Below are 19409 nucleotides of genomic sequence, written 5' to 3'. Positions count from 1 at the left end.
TTTTTTTTTATATTTTCAAGTTTTTTATTGATAATGCAAATATAGAAAAACATTGGAAACTACGGTCGCGACCTTTTAATACTTGGCGTTCCTTTTTTACTTTTTGAAGTTTTAATATTAACTGATTTCATTTCTTTTTGAGAGGCGTGACAACTATAAATAGGAACCGTATTTCATTAACTGTATTTGGCAACGTTAAAAAACGATCTCATTTTTTTTATATTTAACAATTTACAAGACGGACGAAAACTGTTTGGTCGGTTTTATATCATATAAATTTATACGGTATTTAATAACTAGCAGATATTTCATACCCCTAGGAAAAAAAAGGTTGGGACAAGTACATTGATGGTCCCTCGTTTGCTGATAATTGTATCCATAAAAAAAACTTAAAACAAATTTTTTTTAAAATTGTAAAAAAAATTATTTTATAAAAAAAATACAGAACAATTCGAAAAAAATTTCATAAATCTTGCAAAAACATTATATTAAAACAAAAACTAATCTGTATCTATTTTTTAAAGTGTCAAAAGAATCAAATAACAAGTAAAAAATAAAAAACCGAAAAATCGGTCTTGAAATCATTTTGGAAACCGATGCCTCATTCTTCTTATTAGATTCGAACAGCTAAATCGACTGAAAAAAATTCCATCTAATTTATGTGCGGCATTAAAATTTATTATATTAATTCGAGGCCAAGTATTTTCTAATGAATTGAAAATAGTTACCACTTGAATTACGTGCAGCATTAAAATTTATGATATCAATCGGTGGACAAGTATTTTATTAGTAACTCCAAATTTTGACATTATTAAATTCTTCTAAGATGCTTTTAAATCCAAAAAAATCACATGAAAGCTAGTCATATGTTACTCTATGGTGGCAGAGACTTATAAGAAAATCAATTCTTCTCAGACTTTCAGGATCCTCTGGTATTATTCACAAAATTCGACGTCGATTGGATCGATACAAATTATGTTTAAATATGTGTTAAAAGTACTTGTCCGGCCCATCACTATTCATTTAAATAAAAATCAATCATGAAAAAATGGAATTGTATGGCAGAATCCGGTTAAACATTTATTGAAATGCGATTCATTATTAGTTTAATGTTCTTAATAATAGTATAGGTTAGTTCTTATTCCGAATGGAATTCGTTTGCTGGAAGAATAAGTGAGAAGCAAAAATTGCCGTCATTGAATACAAACTGGAGAATTATTTTTTAAACTTGAACATATATATTATGTACAATTATTTTCATTTATCAATGGACAATAATATGCCTTTTATATTGCGGAACAACTTCTTTGCTTTTTTTATTAAATTAGTGCAATTACGTAAAAATTACGTGAAGATAATTCCTTCAATTCCCTCTGCATGGATACTTGTGATCCATCAGTTCTAGATAAGCACTGATTATTATTGGGATGAACAATTTAAACGGAAAGTGATGGGCCGGACAAGTACTGTAACGGTACGTTTGTGCTTGTGCACACCGTCACGCCAAGATTCGAGCAATTCGATAATAAAGAAGAGCGGGCATGAAGGAAAAACAAAAGTAAAATGGAATTAGATTGAAATGACAAATGTTTTATTCAATTTTTAATTGTTTTAAACCAAATTACAAAAATAAAGGCTTTTTATTTGAAATCGAGTTTTTCCGCTTTATTTTAATTGCATGAAAAATTTTATTTCCGGTATTTTTCTTTGTAAAAAGAATAATTTTCGCAGAATTAATTATCATAAACTTCGCATGAATTTACGCTCGCTTTTATTAGAATAATAACAATTGATAGTTTCGCTTGCAATAATAATTTTTCAATATAACAATCATTCTCTCGCCAACGCTGGTCTTGATAAATTTTTAATTAATTCGATCATTTGATAAGTTGATAATTGAGCTATAATTCTTAGAGACTCACTTTTTGATTCTATACAATACAAGTTTATTTTGACGAGTGAATTATCGTTTTGTCTTCACTCTTAAAGACTCGATACAATCCAATTAAATTGTTTTCAGTGAGTTAATTCGTTTTGATTAATTTAATAAGCTCAATTTGATTTGAAAATGATATTTTGTTTGACTCGCAAAATTCTATTAATCGATGTCTCGTTTGGAGAATAAAGAAACTTGGTCGGTTTTAATAATTTTTAATGAATTTAATTAATTGAACTGCCACTCAGAAAATAATGGTTTGTAGATGGAAAAGAATCCACCCAGAGATCTTGAGACAGAACGAAACCGAACTGTCCCGGCCCCTCTGGCGTGGAAAGGTAGGAGTCCTACCCAAGAATCTTGTGACCGAACGAAATCGAACGGCCACGGCCCTCTTGGATAGAAAAAGGATAGGAAATCTACCAGGAATCTTGAGACAGAACGGAATCGAACTGTCCCGGCCCTCCTGGATAGATCGGAAACTCTCACCTAAGAATCTTGAGTTCAAACGAAATCGAATGAACCCGGCCCTCTTAGCGTGAGAGAGGAAAGGTGTTATTCTGTTTGAATTCTGAGTGGGATAATAGCGATGTTATTTTGCTCTTTGTTTTTAGAGCTATTTTTGAAAATAAGCGAGAATTTTATGTTTCTTTATTCTTTAAATTTGGGCGAGTTCACGCGGCGAGATCCGGAGGCAAGACTGGCTTTTGGATATGGTATGCGAGTCGAGCTCTCAGGGATTCGAGACGTGACTGGCTCTTAGCGTGGCGAGATTCGATATGAGACAAGCCGCTGGAGCTTCTGCGCTCGGGTTTTTATACCCGTTGAAACAAAGGAAATAATGATCATAATACTTTTGGACTTTGTCCCTTTCTCTGATTCGCTGCGCGACTTAATCTCGAATCAGGGACTCCCACTCTAAATTCTCTGATTGGTGCGCTAACTCCCCCGCGTGGGTCCCAATTGGCCGAGTCGAGCTGCAGTCACACTGCGCATGTGCGAGAATTTAATGAAATTCAATAAACTCAATTTTTATTGTTTTTATGCACAATTCGTATCTTTTTCAATTATTTTGCTATGATTTCTAACAAATTTCTAAACAATAACATTTTTATTTCATTTTAATTAATTATTTGCTCGTGACTGTACCTATTGCACGTGCTTATGGAAAGTAGGTCATCGCGCATGCGCACTGTGCACTCGATCTCGCAAAGAGAAGTTTACTTAAAAATTTAAATAATTTTATCCTGAAATTTTCACCCATTTGTTAAAAAGACGTTTCTTTAATGATCCGCATTAATTTTCTGAACAAGAAAAGGTTTATTTAATTAAAATTGAATAAAATAAAGAATTTCACGAATCTAGGGAATGTTGTGGAATTGAAATTGAGTTGGCAGCGCTGAGCGCCTCGCTTCCCGAGCGCCGCTTCGCGAAGTGACAGTTTTTCAACATGGCCGCCGGTGTAAACACTCGTGCGTACCATGGCGTCAAATAAAATAAAGTTCTCGAGTCAGTGTTTCGCTTCAGTACTTTTAACACATATTTAAACATAATTTGTATCGATCCAATCGACGTCGAATTTTGTGAATAATACCAGAGGATCCTGAAAGTCTGAGAAGAATTGATTTTCTTATAAGTCTCTGCCATCATAGAGTAACATATGACTAGCTTTCATGTGATTTTTTTGGATTTAAAAGCATCTTAGAAGAATTTAATAATGTCAAAATTTGGAGTTACTAATAAAATACTTGTCCACCGATTGATATCATAAATTTTAATGCTGCACGTAATTCAAGTGGTAACTTTTTTCAATTCATTAGAAAATACTTGGCCTCGAATTAATATAATAAATTTTAATGCCGCACATAAATTAGATGGAATTTTTTTCAGTTGATTTAGCTGTTCGAATCTAATAAGAAGAATGAGGCATCGGTTTCCAAAATGATTTCAAGACCAATTTTTTGGTTTTTTATTTTTTACTTGTTATTTGATTCTTTTGACACTTTAAAAAATAGATACAGATTAGTTTTTGTTTTAATATAATGTTTTTTCAAGATTTATGAAATTTTTTTCGAATTGTTCTGTATTTTTTTTTATAAAATAATTTTTTTTACAATTTAAAAAAAAAATTTGTTTTAAGTTTTTTTTATGGATGGAATTATCAGCAAACGAGGGACCATCAATGTACTTGTCCCAACCTTTTTTTTCCTAGGGGAAGTTTATGGTTTGATATCACGTCTTTTTTCTCAAAAGTTCCTTATTTATTTTCAGTTGACTATAGGATTTTAGTTTGAATTTCTATGGATTATTTATGATTTTCGTCTTATAACTTTGGTTTTCACGAAAAAAGACCGATTTTTCGTCAAAATAGTACTGAAAATATTTCGTCACAGGTCTGTCCTTGGACTTTGGCAGTTTTTTTCTTTGTACTTTGATATGTTTTGTCAATTAGAAACCCAAGCGCACGGTCGCAAGCGGGTTGGAGGCCGGGATATGATTTTCGGCTTATTACGCTGGTTTCCACGAAAGAGGACCTATTTTGCGTTAAAATTTTACTGGAAATATTTCGTCACAGGTCTGTTCTTGGACTTTAGCGCTTTTTTTCCTTTTACCCTAATATGTTTTGTCCATTGGGAACTCAAGAGCATGTAGCAATGCGTGTTGCGGGCTGAGATGTGATTTCCGGCTTATAACGTTAGAAAAAAGAAAGGAGAAGAAGAAAGACAGATCAAATTCAAGACACAACAAATCCAACAGAATTGGCCATTTTTAAATGTCGCTTTTGCATTCTGAATCTAGACGTTTTCGTGTCATCCAAAACATGCCCCCGATGAAATATATTTCCAAAGTTTGCAAGTGGCCGCTGAGATCCAATTATCTACAGTTTGATAGTTGCAGAAAAAAGGCACCCGAAAACATTTATTGTATCAAAACTCAAAGAAGCAAAAAAAACTGAGCGTGCTTAATTCTACAGAGCAACGGAAATCAAAGACGATTAAGGTACCTGCATTGCTTGTGGAGGAAAACATTTCATTTCAGGATAATTTAGAAATAAATTTAGAAATTAAGAAATTTAGCATGGAATTTAGAAAACGGAAAATGAAGTTAAATAGTAAAGCTGAAAACTATTGTGATGAATTTTTGAAATTACATGTTACGGTTGGAGTAAAAAATTAAAATGATTGGCACACATGCTGCGACACAAAAATATCAAAGTTTGAAGTTATTCGCTCCATACCGCAGTAATACAAACTTCAATACTATTTGAAAAGAAACACTTTAAAACTTGCTGAACAAAGTTCCATTCCATATTACTATAATCAAAGATAGGGGATGATACTAGCACATATACTTATCCACAGAAATTTCAAAGTTCGCAGGTATCTGCTGCGATTCAATGTATCTGCGCAATTAGTTTGGAAGACAGCAATTTCAAATCCATCCATAAATGAGCAACTGAAGACTTTTCTAATGAATTTTCCACTTCATATTTATGTTACGGTAAGAGTCAAAAAGTAAAATGAATGGCACAGTATATAAATTTTATAGTTTGCAGATTTTTGCTGTATTTCAGTGATCCAAATATATAGTATTATAGTGAAAGGGTGTTAGAAGTCATGATGTTACATTAAAATGACATAGCGCACATAACATTCAGAAATTCTGTAGGTTTCCATGATGTTGGCAGGCATTATACTCAATCGAATCCAAAACTGAGCAACTGTACACTTATCGTAATGAATGTTTTCACCAATAATTCCACATTTGCAGTTTGCAGAATAGGAATACTCAACATACACGTTATTTCATAAGTATTGTTGTCAAAATTTGTGTTTGCCTACCGCATTCCGAAGATTTAACTTTCCATATTATCAGCAAAAAAAGCATCCAAAGACTTTTTGGAACAAGTTTCAAAATTTATTACTCGACAGGCCAGGTGGAAAATGTATAACTACACTTATATCAACACCAGAAACTGTTTTGAGAATCTGATATACAAAATGTGCGAATAATGATCATAGTCGGAAACCACTTGAATCAGGTTACCACAACCAGCATGAAGAAATGGTAGAAAATTAAAGGACACATATTGGGCAACCAATTAATAATATGTATCGATCCGCTGCAAACCGATAGAGTCAAAACAAGGATCGGAAAGGGCAGAGCCAGACTCAATAGGAAGCAAAATATGGGAATATTCAAAAATAATGATGACACAAAAAATAAATTAGAAAACATTTATTCGATTGGAGTTTCTCACATTATATATACTAACAGTTCCGTGTGTTCTTGTTTTATTAATTATCAACCATAATATTTCAGATCGCAAAAAAAAAATTTGACGTTATAAGTTGACGAACATTTTTTCTTACAACTTCCAGATCTATTTTTGATAAACTGATTTGCCTTATTTATATTATTCACTAACTATGCAAACGTATGTTACATATGTCCCGCACTTCGTAACGTCAAACCCCGGCCGGTTCGTTACCACACAGCATCAAAGGGAACTCGTTTATATAACCTACATAATTACACATGATATATAATCACGCAACTGACGATATATTTACACTGAACAATATTCCGCGCACTCTGGTTTAATTGAAAGATTATCTCAGTTGACACTTATTTCCAATCGAATGAAATAATGAAATCTTGAAAAGTTTCGTTGACATATGCATCGCGCATTTTTTATATTTTTTATTTGCACACACAGATCACAGTCTACATTTACGCGGCCGCTTTTATACCGGTTTAGTATACCACAAGTTTTAACAAAATAAATATTAACCACTTTTCACTAACCATTTTCGTTTATTAATGAGAGTCCGCACACAACAGCACTTTGGGATCATAACCTCACCTGTCAAAATGACGTTCAGTATGAAAACAAGTCTCGGGTGGTTTCGGATGTGCGTATTGATGTATTGATATCATATAACCTATTTACGAATGATATAAATGATAAACTTATTTTCAGTCAAACGAATTAATGAAATCTTAAAAAGTTTCGTCGACATGCACCGCGTATTTTTTTATTTTATTCTTTTTTACACACGTCGGATCACAGACTACATTTACGCGACTGCTTTTATACCGGTTTAGTTTAGCATTCCACAGGTTTTCGACAGGCAACCTATGGAATGCTAAACTATCTCATCTAACGAAGTGGTACTATGCACTTCGTTAGATGACCAAAGTTTTCTTTATTTATCCCACACGCATTCCATAATGTCAAAACTCCGTTTGTTTGTACGATGATCGAAAACTGATACATGGTTTATATATATATATATATATATGTAAGACAAGTGAGTATTTTGGTGACACATTTAAAAAAATACATGGTTGGCAAACGTTGCGCTCCTTGGCTGGGCTACTCTGGGGTTTTTGACCTAAAAATTCCGTCTCTCCGGCGCGAAGCGCCGGAGAGACCCACTCATTTACTTTTCAAGAATTTTTTTTTTTCAATTTTTTTAATTTGAACAAAGAAAAAAGAAAATTCTTGAGAAGTAAATGGGTGGGTCTCTCCGGCGCTTCGCGCCGGAGAGACGGAATTTTTAGGTCAAAAACCCCAGAGTAGCCCAGCCAAGGAGCGCAACGTTTGCCAATGGTTATTTTAAAAATGGATGACAGACGTTGCGCTCCTTGGCTGGGCTACTCTGGGGTTTTTGACCTAAAAATTCCGTCTCTCCGGCGCGAAGCGCCGGAGAGACCCACCCATTTACTTCTCAAGAATTTTCTTTTTTCTTTGTTCAAATTTAAAAAATTGAAGAAAAAAAATTCTTAAAAAGTAAATGGGTGGGTCTCTCCGGCGCTTCGCGCCGGAGAGACGGAATTTTTAGGTCAAAAACCCCAGAGTAGCCCAGCCAAGGAGCGCAACGTCTGTCATCCATGTAGTTTACAAATTAACCATTAAGTAAATTTTTCCGGCGCGAAGCGTCGGAAAAATCTAATTGAGGCATTTCGGTGATAGTCACCAAAGTACACAAAAGTCACCGAAATACTCACTTTATATTAAAAAAAGTCACCAAACTACTCATTTGTCATATGTTCGGGCAATGTCGGGTTCGAGGACTTTTTTTCGTACAAAGTGGTTGTTTCGAGGACAAATGGTGCTTTTGAGGACGGTCGTCGTAAAAATTATCGATGTAATGTATCTTTCGAGGACCGACGTCAAAACAATCTTTCATAGAGTTTCTCCATGTATATGAAGAGGTTTCTATGAGGACTTTCCATGACTGAAATAGAAACGCAGGTTTATCAGGAAACTTTTCTCTTAAGCGTTGCAAATAACTTTTCCGTTAATAATCATTTATTCTGCCTGGATCGACGAATATTGAAAATCATTTACCCAGCTATTATTGCGAACCGGAAAGATCTGAGAATTACGTGACACGACAACTTGGAATGACCCAGAGGTCCTCGAAATAACCAGATTACAAAATATGTTCTTTCAGGTGGTATTTTTGAGGACACGAAAGATAAAGCAGCAAATTATATGAATCAGCTACAAAAGGCTTCTTAATCTTCATCTCTTTGCTTGAACAGATATGAAAAAAGGTCTTGGAAGAAAGCCATGTACCAATTAGATATCTAAAAATTTTTAATTCATAATGAAATTGTCAAGACAAGTGATGACCACTCAGAGCAATTCTAAGGCACTTTGAAGAAGTTGGAATAAGTTCTATAGATAGTGCTGCGACTGCAGAGATGTGTCAAACAGTAAAGGATCATCTCTCCGAATGAATCGTAGACATTGAATTTATGTTTAGGTCTCGAAAAAAGTATCAGGAAGGAAAGCAGAAGTGGTGCTTGATCCACAGAGATTAATCAAAAAATAACATTCAAGAATGCGGTGCACTGATAAGAAAATATATGTGTGAATTCGTGCTCCACGTCACTCCGCTAATTAAAACTAGATCAATTTGTAATTCTTTCATATTGTGTTGACAAAAACCCTATGAACAAAATCCACACTCAAGAACGATAGCTAATGACAGTCGAATCGTACACTGCCGAAACAACTTTTTTTTCTACTCGTCACGAATAAAGCCCCCACCACTCCCAGTAACACATTCGGAAATCTCGATTTTTCCGATGGATGCGAATATATGGAAGTAATTGAATAATTGAGCGCAGCTCTCTACCGAGATGATTCAGCGATGGACCGACACGGATATCTAGAACTGACGCGTCTTCAAAAATACCAATATATTGTTTGTTTCCTTCTGTTGGATCTTTTGAGGACTTGAAGTTTTCAACAGCAATATGACAAGTGTATTTCAGTGATCACTGCTTTTTAATGTATTCGACATCGATGTTTCTATTCATGACAAGAGACTACAGCACAAGTCCATTCATAATTGGGCATAATAAGGATGTAGAATTGGCACAATTACATTCAATTTTTTGCCTGCGAAGCACAGTAACTTATATCCCAGCATGACGCAGAATGAATGTCTCACTTTGATCTAGAATCGGAGGAGTTCAAAAAAATCTGAAATCTCTATTGCGGAGTGGACCAATTTCATGTTATCAATATCTTATGAAATTCAAAAATCTGAAATGCTGGCATCGCTTCTTGTGAATATGAGAATATTGTCAATCAATTGAACAGAAATTGGAATCTTTTTTCTATCGATTATTACATACAAAAAAGAAATTGGCAATTCGTCCTTATAACATTTCTTCATACTTTCTTGACAAATTTAATTTTGGACCCACCGATGAGGACTTACATATCTAGTCAATGACAAGAATTTAGGTCCCAGTGATAATTCCGCTGACTGTTTTGATCTAGAATGTTTGAGCATGTCCGGCAACTTATTTTAGGCCTTTTTTGCTGATTTTTTTACTCATATTATGACAGCGGAGGCACCTCAAAATTGATCACCGGCTCTGAAATGGTCCTGATTGAATTATAAGTGGAAAGCACTATCGCACGATGAACTCGTTGTGGGGGAGAGACCTCTTTGGAGCAAACAGATATTGGTGGACGTTTCAAGATTCTAGATAGGCGAATATGCATAAAAGACAGAACGCAGTTTTCGCGGAAAACAGTTTATTGAAAAATTCATCAGACATTCATATATATATATATCTTAAGGCCTCAAAAAGACCATGTCAGTGTTGTTTTCTTCGTTTAATCGGTTCTTTCGCGGACCTTTGGTTTTGAAATACGAATTTCGGCTGTAATGAATACTTGCTCATTGAAAACTCATGTAATGATTTCTGAGCAATCTTTTGAAAAAACATGAAATAAACTGCTTTATATAGGAAGAAAAAGAGCTGTCCTTCAATCGATATATCCATCACATTCGATCACTTTTTGTCATAACCTTATTTCGTCACTCCAATACTGAACACTGCAAATTCTCAAATATCTGAATAACCCGACGTGATGAATGCACTTCCTGTCTCCGCTATCTTCCTTTGATGCACTCGTCTATGATTTCTTGATGATGTCCCATCAATGGGGAACGACGTGGATCTCAAACACTCGAAGCACAAAATCCACACTCAAGTCTGACAGCTAATATGAAAGTCGAATCGTATACTACCGAAAAAAACTTTTTCTTCTACTCGTTACGAAAAAAACCCCCGCCGTCAGTAATAACATCAATAATCTCGATTTTTCCGATGGATGCGAATGTATGGAAGTAATTGAATAATTGAGCGCAGCTCTCTACCGAGATGATTCAGCGATGGACCGACACGTATATCTAGAACTAACCCGTCTTCAAAAATACCAATATATTGTTTGTTTCCTTCTATTGGTTCTTTTGGGGACTTGAAGTTTTCAGCAGCAATATGACAAGTGTATTTCAGCGATCACTGCTTTATAATGTATTCGACATCGAAGTTTCTATTCGTGGCAAGAGACTACAGCACAAGTCCATTCATAATTAGGAAAAATAAGGATGTGGAATTGGCACAATGACATTCAATTTTTTGCCTGCGAAGCACAGTAACTTATATCCCAGCATGACGCAGAATGAATGTCTCACTTTGATCTAGAATCGGAGGAGTTCAAAAAAATCTGAAATCTTTATTGCGGAGTGGACCAATTTCATGTTATCAATATCTTATGAAATTCAAGAATCTGAAATGCTGGCATCGCTTCTTTTGAATATGAGAATATTGTCAATCAATTGAACAGAAATTGGAATCTTTTTTCTATCAGTTATTACATACAAAAAAGAAATTGGCAATTCGTCCTTATAACATTTCTTCATACTTTCTTGACAAACTAAATTTTGGACCCACCGATGAGGACTTACATATCTAGTCAATAACAAGAATTTAGGTCCCAGTGATAATTCCGCTGACTGTTTTGATCTAGAATGTTTGAGCATGTCCGGCAACTTATTTTAGGCCTTTTTTGCTGATTTTTTTACTCATATTATGACAGCGGAGGCACCTCAAAATTGATCACCTGCTCTGAAATGGTCCTGATTGAATTATAAGTGGAAAGCACTATCGCACGATGAACTCGTTGTGGGGGAGAGACCTCTTTGGAGCAAACAGATATTGGTGGACGTTTCAAGATTCTAGATAGGCGAATATGCATAAAAGACAGAACGCAGTTTTCGCGGAAAACAGTTTATTGAAAAATTCATCAGACATTCATATATATATATCTTAAGGCCTCAAAAAGACCATGTCAGTGTTGTTTTCTTCGTTTAATCGGTTCTTTCGCGGACCTTTGGTTTTGAAATACGAATTTCGGCTGTAATGAATACTTGCTCATTGAAAACTCATGTGATGATTTCTGAGCAATCTTTTGAAAAAACATGAAATAAACTGCTTTATATAGGAAGAAAAAGAGCTGTCCTTCAATCGATATATCCATCACATTCGATCACTTTTTGTCATAACCTTATTTCGTCACTCCAATACTGAACACTGCAAATTCCCAAATATCTGAATAACCCGACGTGATGAATGCACTTCCTGTCTCCGCTATCTTCCTTTGATGCACTCGTCTATGATTTCTGGATGATGTCCGATCAATGGGGAACGACGTGGATCTCAAACTCTCGAAGCACAAATTTCATACTCAAGTCTGACAGCTAATATGAAAGTCGAATCGTATACTACCGAAAAAAACTTATTCTTCTACTGGTTACGAAAAAAACCCTCGCCGTCAGTAATAACTTTAATAATCTCGATTTTTCCGATGCATGCAATTGTATAGAAGTACTTGAATAATTAAGCGCCGCTCTCTACCCAAATGATTCAGTGATGCACTGACACGGATATCTAGAAGAACTGACGCGTCTTCAAAAATACCAATATATCGTTTGTTTCTTTCTTTTGGTTCTTTTGAGGACTTTATGTTTTGAACAGCAATATGACAAGTGTATTTCAGCGATCACTGCTTTTCAATGTATTCATCATGTACGTTTCTATTCATGGCAAAAGACTGCAACACGAGTCCATTTATCATTTGGAATATTAAGAAGTTCCATTATGCTCATTATGTAAAGTATAGAATACATAAAATTTCCAAAATGTTTACTAGAATCACATGCAGATAAAGAACCCATGTCATACATTGTGAGATTTTTATTCGCTTTCCAGTACATACGCAACTTAAGAATTGTATCCGTGATATAACGATAGTACAGTCTATAAAATAGGAATGAAACACTTTGTTCTGCAATATATCTTTATAAAAAAATCTTTCGTTTGGATTTTTCTTATATCCAAGTTCTCAGTCATATATTTTGATATAAGTATAGTTATATCAACAGCGGTAATGAAACTAAAAAACGTTAAAAAGTGAAAATAGAAATAAACATAAAAAAAACACCGTACCGCTGGCACGTTCATTATCATCTTTCATACTGATATGACTCCGCAGCTGCTATCTAGTTGACATTTTTGTACTTTGTATGTACTCTCATATAGGAATGAATTCTCTGTAATTTTTTGAGTAGCTTCATAGTTTTTTTTAACGTTGTTTCTACCCGCATTAGGGTTTTATTCAGGAGTCAATATTCTTCCCCGTTATAATGAATATGTGCTTTCTGTCATTTAGAATTCATTCAGCTCGTCGGCTTTTTTGTCTTTTTTGTCAATTCAACTGTTATACAGCAGACAATAAACGAAAAACAGTTATTTTATATTAATCTAATCTCTTCTAACTTTTTACCTTGGCACAGAAGTTTATACGTAACTTAAAAATAAAGGAAATTTTATAAAAAAAATAGTTATTTCTGATCTATCAGTTTATGACAACAAATTATTTTTGCTTATCCTATGACTTCACTAGTATCACAAATGTCAGTCTTCAGTAATCTGTCTGTGATTTATGTACTACTTCAGTTCTGTAAGTCTAGATCACTATTTACCACGAGTATTCTTTGCTCATAGTCAATTTTTAATCAACTCAGCAAATGAAAATCATAAAGTTTTTTTTTGGTTCTCACTTATCATTCATAAAATTCTTTTCTAAACAAAATAGTAAGAAATAACTTTATCTTCTTTTGAACTATCATTTCAATACTTTCATCCATATATATTCTTCGAAACAGAAATAAGGACTGCGATTTTTACTTTATATGCTTCCAGTCCCGGGCTATATCAAATAGAAATATCATTTCACGTTTTCAAAATCTCGAATCCTATCTTTGTAATCGCAATGTATATAAAATAATAAAAATAATGGAAAGTATAGCACCGAAACTCAACTGCTGACGTTATTTCTTCGATCTCGATATTGTTTTAACGTTTTGATGTTGCTCTATTCTGATTGTTAACCCATGCTTTCACTTGTGCTGGTGTTCGATGTCCAAGAATATCTGAATATTGTTTTTGTAATTCTTTTATTTCTGTGAATGAGGGTAAACGCTTTTCCTTCAAATATTTTGAAAAAGCTTTGGTCACGATAGATTTTTCTCGTTGTGTCCAAGGACGTTTTGTTCCTTTTTCTAAAAATAAATAAAACCTTATTATTATCCATTCATTCGTATTATTCACTCAACTGAAAAAATCAGTAATACGTACGAATATTTTGGTTAGCATTCTTCGGCTTATTATTTCGTTCGATGTACTCATTTTCATTTATCTCTACATTTGTGTCCGATATTTCTGGAGATTCGATGTCGTTTAGTATTGATGAGTGTCTTGATGAAGAGGGGTCAGTACTGCGCTCTATACCGTGTGCTGCTTGACTTTGAGTCGGATTATTGTCGGTCAAAGCTTGATCATCGCCAGAATCTTCGTCATCAGATTCATCATTGAGAACTTCTTCTAATAGACGCGATATTCCTATAATCTCTCGTTCCACGATCGGCTGCCGATAAATGTCTCGGTGAATTCTTTCTGAATGACCCATAAAGTTTGCCAGATCTGAAATTTCGTTATCGTTCAGGTTCAATCGATGACACTTGGTCGCAATGTTCTTCCGAAGTTTCGTGCCTCGAAGTGTATCAGGGAACGCAGCCCCGCAGCGGCCGGAGTGCTTACGCATGGCATCGCAGGCATCGATAGTCATTGTTTTTTTCGGATTACGACTTCGAAGCCCGAATAAAAATTTATTATTGCTCGGAACTCCAGCGGTTTCACGATATTTCAATATGAGATCTATGCCTTTCACCAATTGCGGGTACAATAATACACGTACTTGACGTCCTTTTTTACCGCGAATCGATATAAGCGTGTACCGATCAGCGGCAGCTTTGGCTTGCGGTGACAAATTCTGATACAATTCTTTGTCGGTTCGATCATCGAGTTTTAGAGGATTCCGATAATCATCTACGCTTATGTTGCTTATTTCACCTGTACGTCGTCGACTAAATACCACCATTCCAACCGCTAACAATTCACAGAGTTTGAACCATTCTTTATATGAGAATTTTGTTTCTAATTTCTCATACGTAATTTTTGTTTCCGAGCCAATGTATTGCATGAAAGTTCGAATATCTCCCTCTGATGGAAGTATAATTTTTCGCTGCCGCTGGTTTTTTCTTTGGTTTTCAAGGGCCACATTGTTTATATCAATGTGAAAGTCGACTTTGAAAATTTTTAGAAATTGTTCGACTCTTCGTTCTTTCTCGGATTCATCTGATTTTACGTATTCATTGACTAGGATGGCTCCAATCTGTTTTATGTATGTACCCAAATTCATCCCCAAACTCGGTGCTCCGAATTCACCTTCGGATTCGTTGTAACGAGCGACGATTCGAACAGCCTTTACCACATCGTCGTATACTTTTGGGTCGTATAGAGATGCGCAATCCGTTATGTCTGGATTGACAACTTTGGCCGTGAGGACCAGGTTACCCATCCTTCGTAATCTGGAGCGAATCATTGCGTGTTGGTAGTGTGGAGTATATTTCGCACATAACTTGTTTCCCCAAATGATGAGGAGACGATCGTATCTAATGAGACGTACAACGTCATCTTCTCGAAGTGGGGGAAAAACTTCGAGTCTTAATTTTTCACTTGCTTCTTTATGTAGACGACCTTCTATGGCCTTGCCAAGGACTAAAATCGACCGCTGATTTTTGATGCCATCCTTGCGACATTTGGCATAATGATGTCGAATATTCCGCATTGAGTGCGATTTCAAACAGCTTACGCAAGTTTTGTAATCTTTTGCAGTCCTTTTGTACTTTGGGTTTGGTCGGCGACAAACCATGAGTTCACCAGTATTGAATTTCGGATTAGTGTTGAAATTAAAAGTTCCATTGTTTCTCAGCGCATCTATCACTTCTCTGCGCTCTTTTGAACCTAGAATAAGGAATGGGTTGTATGCAAAAATCTATAGTTATGAAATATTGACATCATTTATGTATAAAAAACAAATTCAAACCTCTCTTTAGCATGGAAAACTTTTTCACGTCATTCTCTTTGATGTGGACTGTCTCAAGATGCCGTGGGAGTTTGCTATAAAGTTTATGGCAATACATGCAAAAGTATTTTTTCTCACTTTTTTTTTGAGCTGATGTTTGCACGGATAAATTTGTGTCATCCACCGATCCTGTTGCCGCTCTGCCGGAAATGTTTAACACTCCGGAATCCTTTTCTCGTGAGTGAATACAATTGTTTGTCGGAACATTTTTTTCGCGTCCAGCGCTAGTATTACTGTTATTCGTTGCATTTAGAAATTCATCTGAAGAGCTTGAAGCCTCGGTCGGAACGTAATCCTCATCGGTAACGCTATCGTCGTGACTTTGTTCTGTGGCATCGTTGGTCATTGTCGGAGAAAGTCGAGGCAACGAAACACTTTCACTTGTTCCTCTCTCAGGAAACGGTGATAAAATAACATTTCGACGACGATTCGATCTCCGTAATCTTTCATCAACCATAGTTCCTTCACACTCAATACTCTCTTCTTCAATAATCTGTTCATCTTCGCCAACATTTTCGAGATTTTTTTCGCTTTGTAAATAGTCATCATTGTTTAAAAGTATCTGATCGAGCACTGGGTTCATTTGGAAATATTATTAAGAAAAATGGATATTAGCAAAGTCATTAATTCTTATCAATTGTATAACAATAGTCACTTACAGTGTACTGAACTTCTGCGGGTAACCATTCCTCATCATTTCCGTCCGATGACGAAATTACATTTTCGGCGTTAGTCTGCTCTTTTGAAAAAGTAGCATTATCGATATTATCATTGTCAAGTGACTGTGAAGAATATGTCATCGATTGCTCTAAAATATTTTTATTTTGTGTGCCGACTTGAGCCGTATCGATTTCTGTACTAAATTCGGCTGTTTCTGCAGGATCGAAGCAGTATATCGAACCATGTTGTCCATCAAAATCAAGTGTGTTGAGTGATTGTATATATGACTCTCGCAGAACACGTTGTGGAAAACTTTCGTTTAACGTTGATAATTCAGAATTATCGGGAATATCATCTGTGTGAATAGGTTCTGAGGAATCCTCTGCTAGTTCTTTTGACATGCAATTTGATTCCATGTTAGTTTGAACCATATTTAGTTCTGTGTTGAGTTCAGCCGTCTTTGCAGGATCAGAAACGTTTATCAAAGAATGCTGTGCATCAAAAGCAGGTGTATCGAGTGAACATTCATCGAATTCTTGCAAAATATGTTGTGAAGAGCTTTCGTTTAACGTTGGTGATTCCGAGTTGTGGGCAATATCATCTGTGTGAATAGGTTCAAGGGAATCCTCTACTAATTCTTTTGAAATACGTTTTGATTCCATGTCAGTTTGAAGCATATTTGGTTCTGTGTTGAGTTCAGCTGTCTTTGCAGGATCGGAGACGTTTATCAAAGAATGCTGTGCATCAAAAGCAGGTGTATCGAGTGAACATTCATCGAATTCTTGCAAAATACGTTGTGAAGAGCTTTCGTTTAACGTTGGTGATTCCGAGTTGTGGGCAATATCATCTGTGTGCATAGGTTCAAGGGAATCCTCTACTAATTCTTTTGAAATACGTTTTGATTCCATGTCAGTTTGAACCATATTTGGTTCTGTGTTGAGTCCAGCCGTCTTTGCAGGATCGGAGATGTTTATCAAAGAATGCCGTGCATCAATATCAGGTGTATCGAGTGAACATGTTTCAACATCTTGCAAAATACTTCGTGGATGGCTTTTGCTTAAACTGGATAATTCCAAAATATTACCATTATTATCTCTATAAAGTGATTTTGGAGATTGTGAGGAACATTCCGCTGTTTGTTGTAAGTTATATCCAAGCAGTGTAATGGTGGGAGCCATATTATTTATCTCTGTGTTGAGGTAAACAGTTGCTGCTGAATCAGATAATGTTGCTGAATTTCGTTGTTTATTAAAATTTTGTGTATCCAGTTCACATGGCTTAGAAGATCTCGGCAGACTATGAACCAACGAGTCAGAAGAATGTATTTCAACAGTAGACACATTTTGCACTGTTTCAGTAGTATCCTCTGACATTAAGGTTACCATGGCTCCAATATTTTCACATTGACTCGTATTAATGGAATCTCCTCTTAGATGTTGTATATAAGCCGCTGAGTTCAGTTCATTATTTTTTTCGTCAACAACGAATTCGACGACATTCTCAGAAATTGTGTTGTCAGTTGAAGCTATTTCTTCGGGTTTATTGGACTCGGATAATCCATCGAGTGTTTCAGGAGTACTCGAAGATGATGTAATATTTCTGACTGTTGGTAGAATGCTTATCTGAGGTATACCATAATTTAAATTTTTGCAGATTTCACTCAAAATTGCTACATTTTCTGCAACAGATGGAATATGGAGAGTAATGAAAAATATTTCTTACAGTACTATTGAAGGTTTTATCCTGAAAAAAAATAGCATTGCGTCAACCTACAATACAAATTTCAAAATTTCATTTATATTTGACAAGGAGATCTATAGGCTGAGTATACGTACACTTCTTTTCAAATTTTCTGTATAAAATCGATTTGTATGTACAACCAAAAAATCGTTGATTTTTATATTCTGTCTACCCTGTCTATCGCATAGGTGGATGTTACTTATAACCATCACGAATAAATCAATGAGACATTTCTAAATGTAGATTTCACGAAAATTCTATGTATATTAATATTTCAATTATAATATATTGTACAAGTTTTAACACAAAATAATAGATAACACCAAGAAACCCTCGAAACAGTCGTGTAGTTGAAACTTATGAATTTATTAGATTCAGGTCATATTATGTCGTATTAAAATAGGAACAAATGCTCCCTGAAATTTTCACATTATAGAAGGGTTTATAAATCTTTAACGCAAGATTACTATGCGAAAAAGTAATCAAGAGGATATATAGATTTTTAACACTCCATGTGTGAGCTCTTTCTGAAGTCCTCGAAGCAACCGCTAAAATTATCTCTATAGTTAACCTGCTACTAGACTTATTGATATCAAAACTGAATCGAAACAAATAAACATCTGTAAAATGTAACATGAGCAATCATACGAAATTAGCATTAATAATCAGGGTCATGTGAAGGTATGTAAGTAACATTATTCTGTGTGATAGTTGAATAAACTTACTGTAACGGGCGACGACCCGAGCCGATTTCAACTTCGATTTTCGATTCCGACTGCGAACGACATACTTTTTATCATCACTTTGTTGCAATAAAATGTGCATCGTCGTTTCTTTCACCATCGAAACGGCCGAAATAAAATGTTACCGAGCACTCGAAAGACTGTCAGCGGGGAATGCACATCGAACAAACACTCATCGTGGGCAGAAACGGCGCCGGAATATACGCTCGACCGGATTTCACAGGTGTTGCCAACTTTTAGAGATTTGGCAACACCTCAGAACGAGTTAATTTTAATTATACAAAAGCTCACCTAATATTTTTTTGCGTTTATAATTACGGGAATCACGTTATCAAAAGACGACTGTTCGGAAGTCATTGGTAAAACGATTAATACGTTTGGTACTATTCAATTCTTTGTATGGAATAATAGAAGTCCTTTATAGAGAATTCACTGCAGCATTTCCATTTTACGTGAAATACCT

General features: G+C 35.2%; 2 protein-coding genes across 2 annotated transcripts in view; one reads left to right on the top strand and one right to left on the bottom strand.

Moving 5' to 3' along the window:
• The window catches only part of Ptp69D (Protein tyrosine phosphatase 69D), a 136438-nt gene that overhangs the window by 78135 nt on the left and 38894 nt on the right, over window positions 1-19409 (top strand). The window lies entirely within an intron of this gene.
• On the bottom strand, window positions 12425-19303 carry LOC122406328 (uncharacterized). The gene is made up of 5 exons (XM_043411724.1): window positions 19265-19303; window positions 16463-18085; window positions 15765-16386; window positions 13955-15682; window positions 12425-13878 (listed from the first exon to the last, which is right to left on the bottom strand). Exons 1-5 carry the CDS (start codon window positions 19301-19303, stop codon window positions 13673-13675), a joined length of 4218 nt encoding a protein of 1405 aa, XP_043267659.1. The 3' UTR covers window positions 12425-13672.

The sequence above is a fragment of the Venturia canescens genome, chromosome 2 (assembly GCF_019457755.1).
Source record: "Venturia canescens isolate UGA chromosome 2, ASM1945775v1, whole genome shotgun sequence".
Lineage (NCBI taxonomy): Eukaryota > Metazoa > Arthropoda > Insecta > Hymenoptera > Ichneumonidae > Venturia > Venturia canescens.
This window is presented reverse-complemented; position numbering and strand designations above follow the sequence as displayed.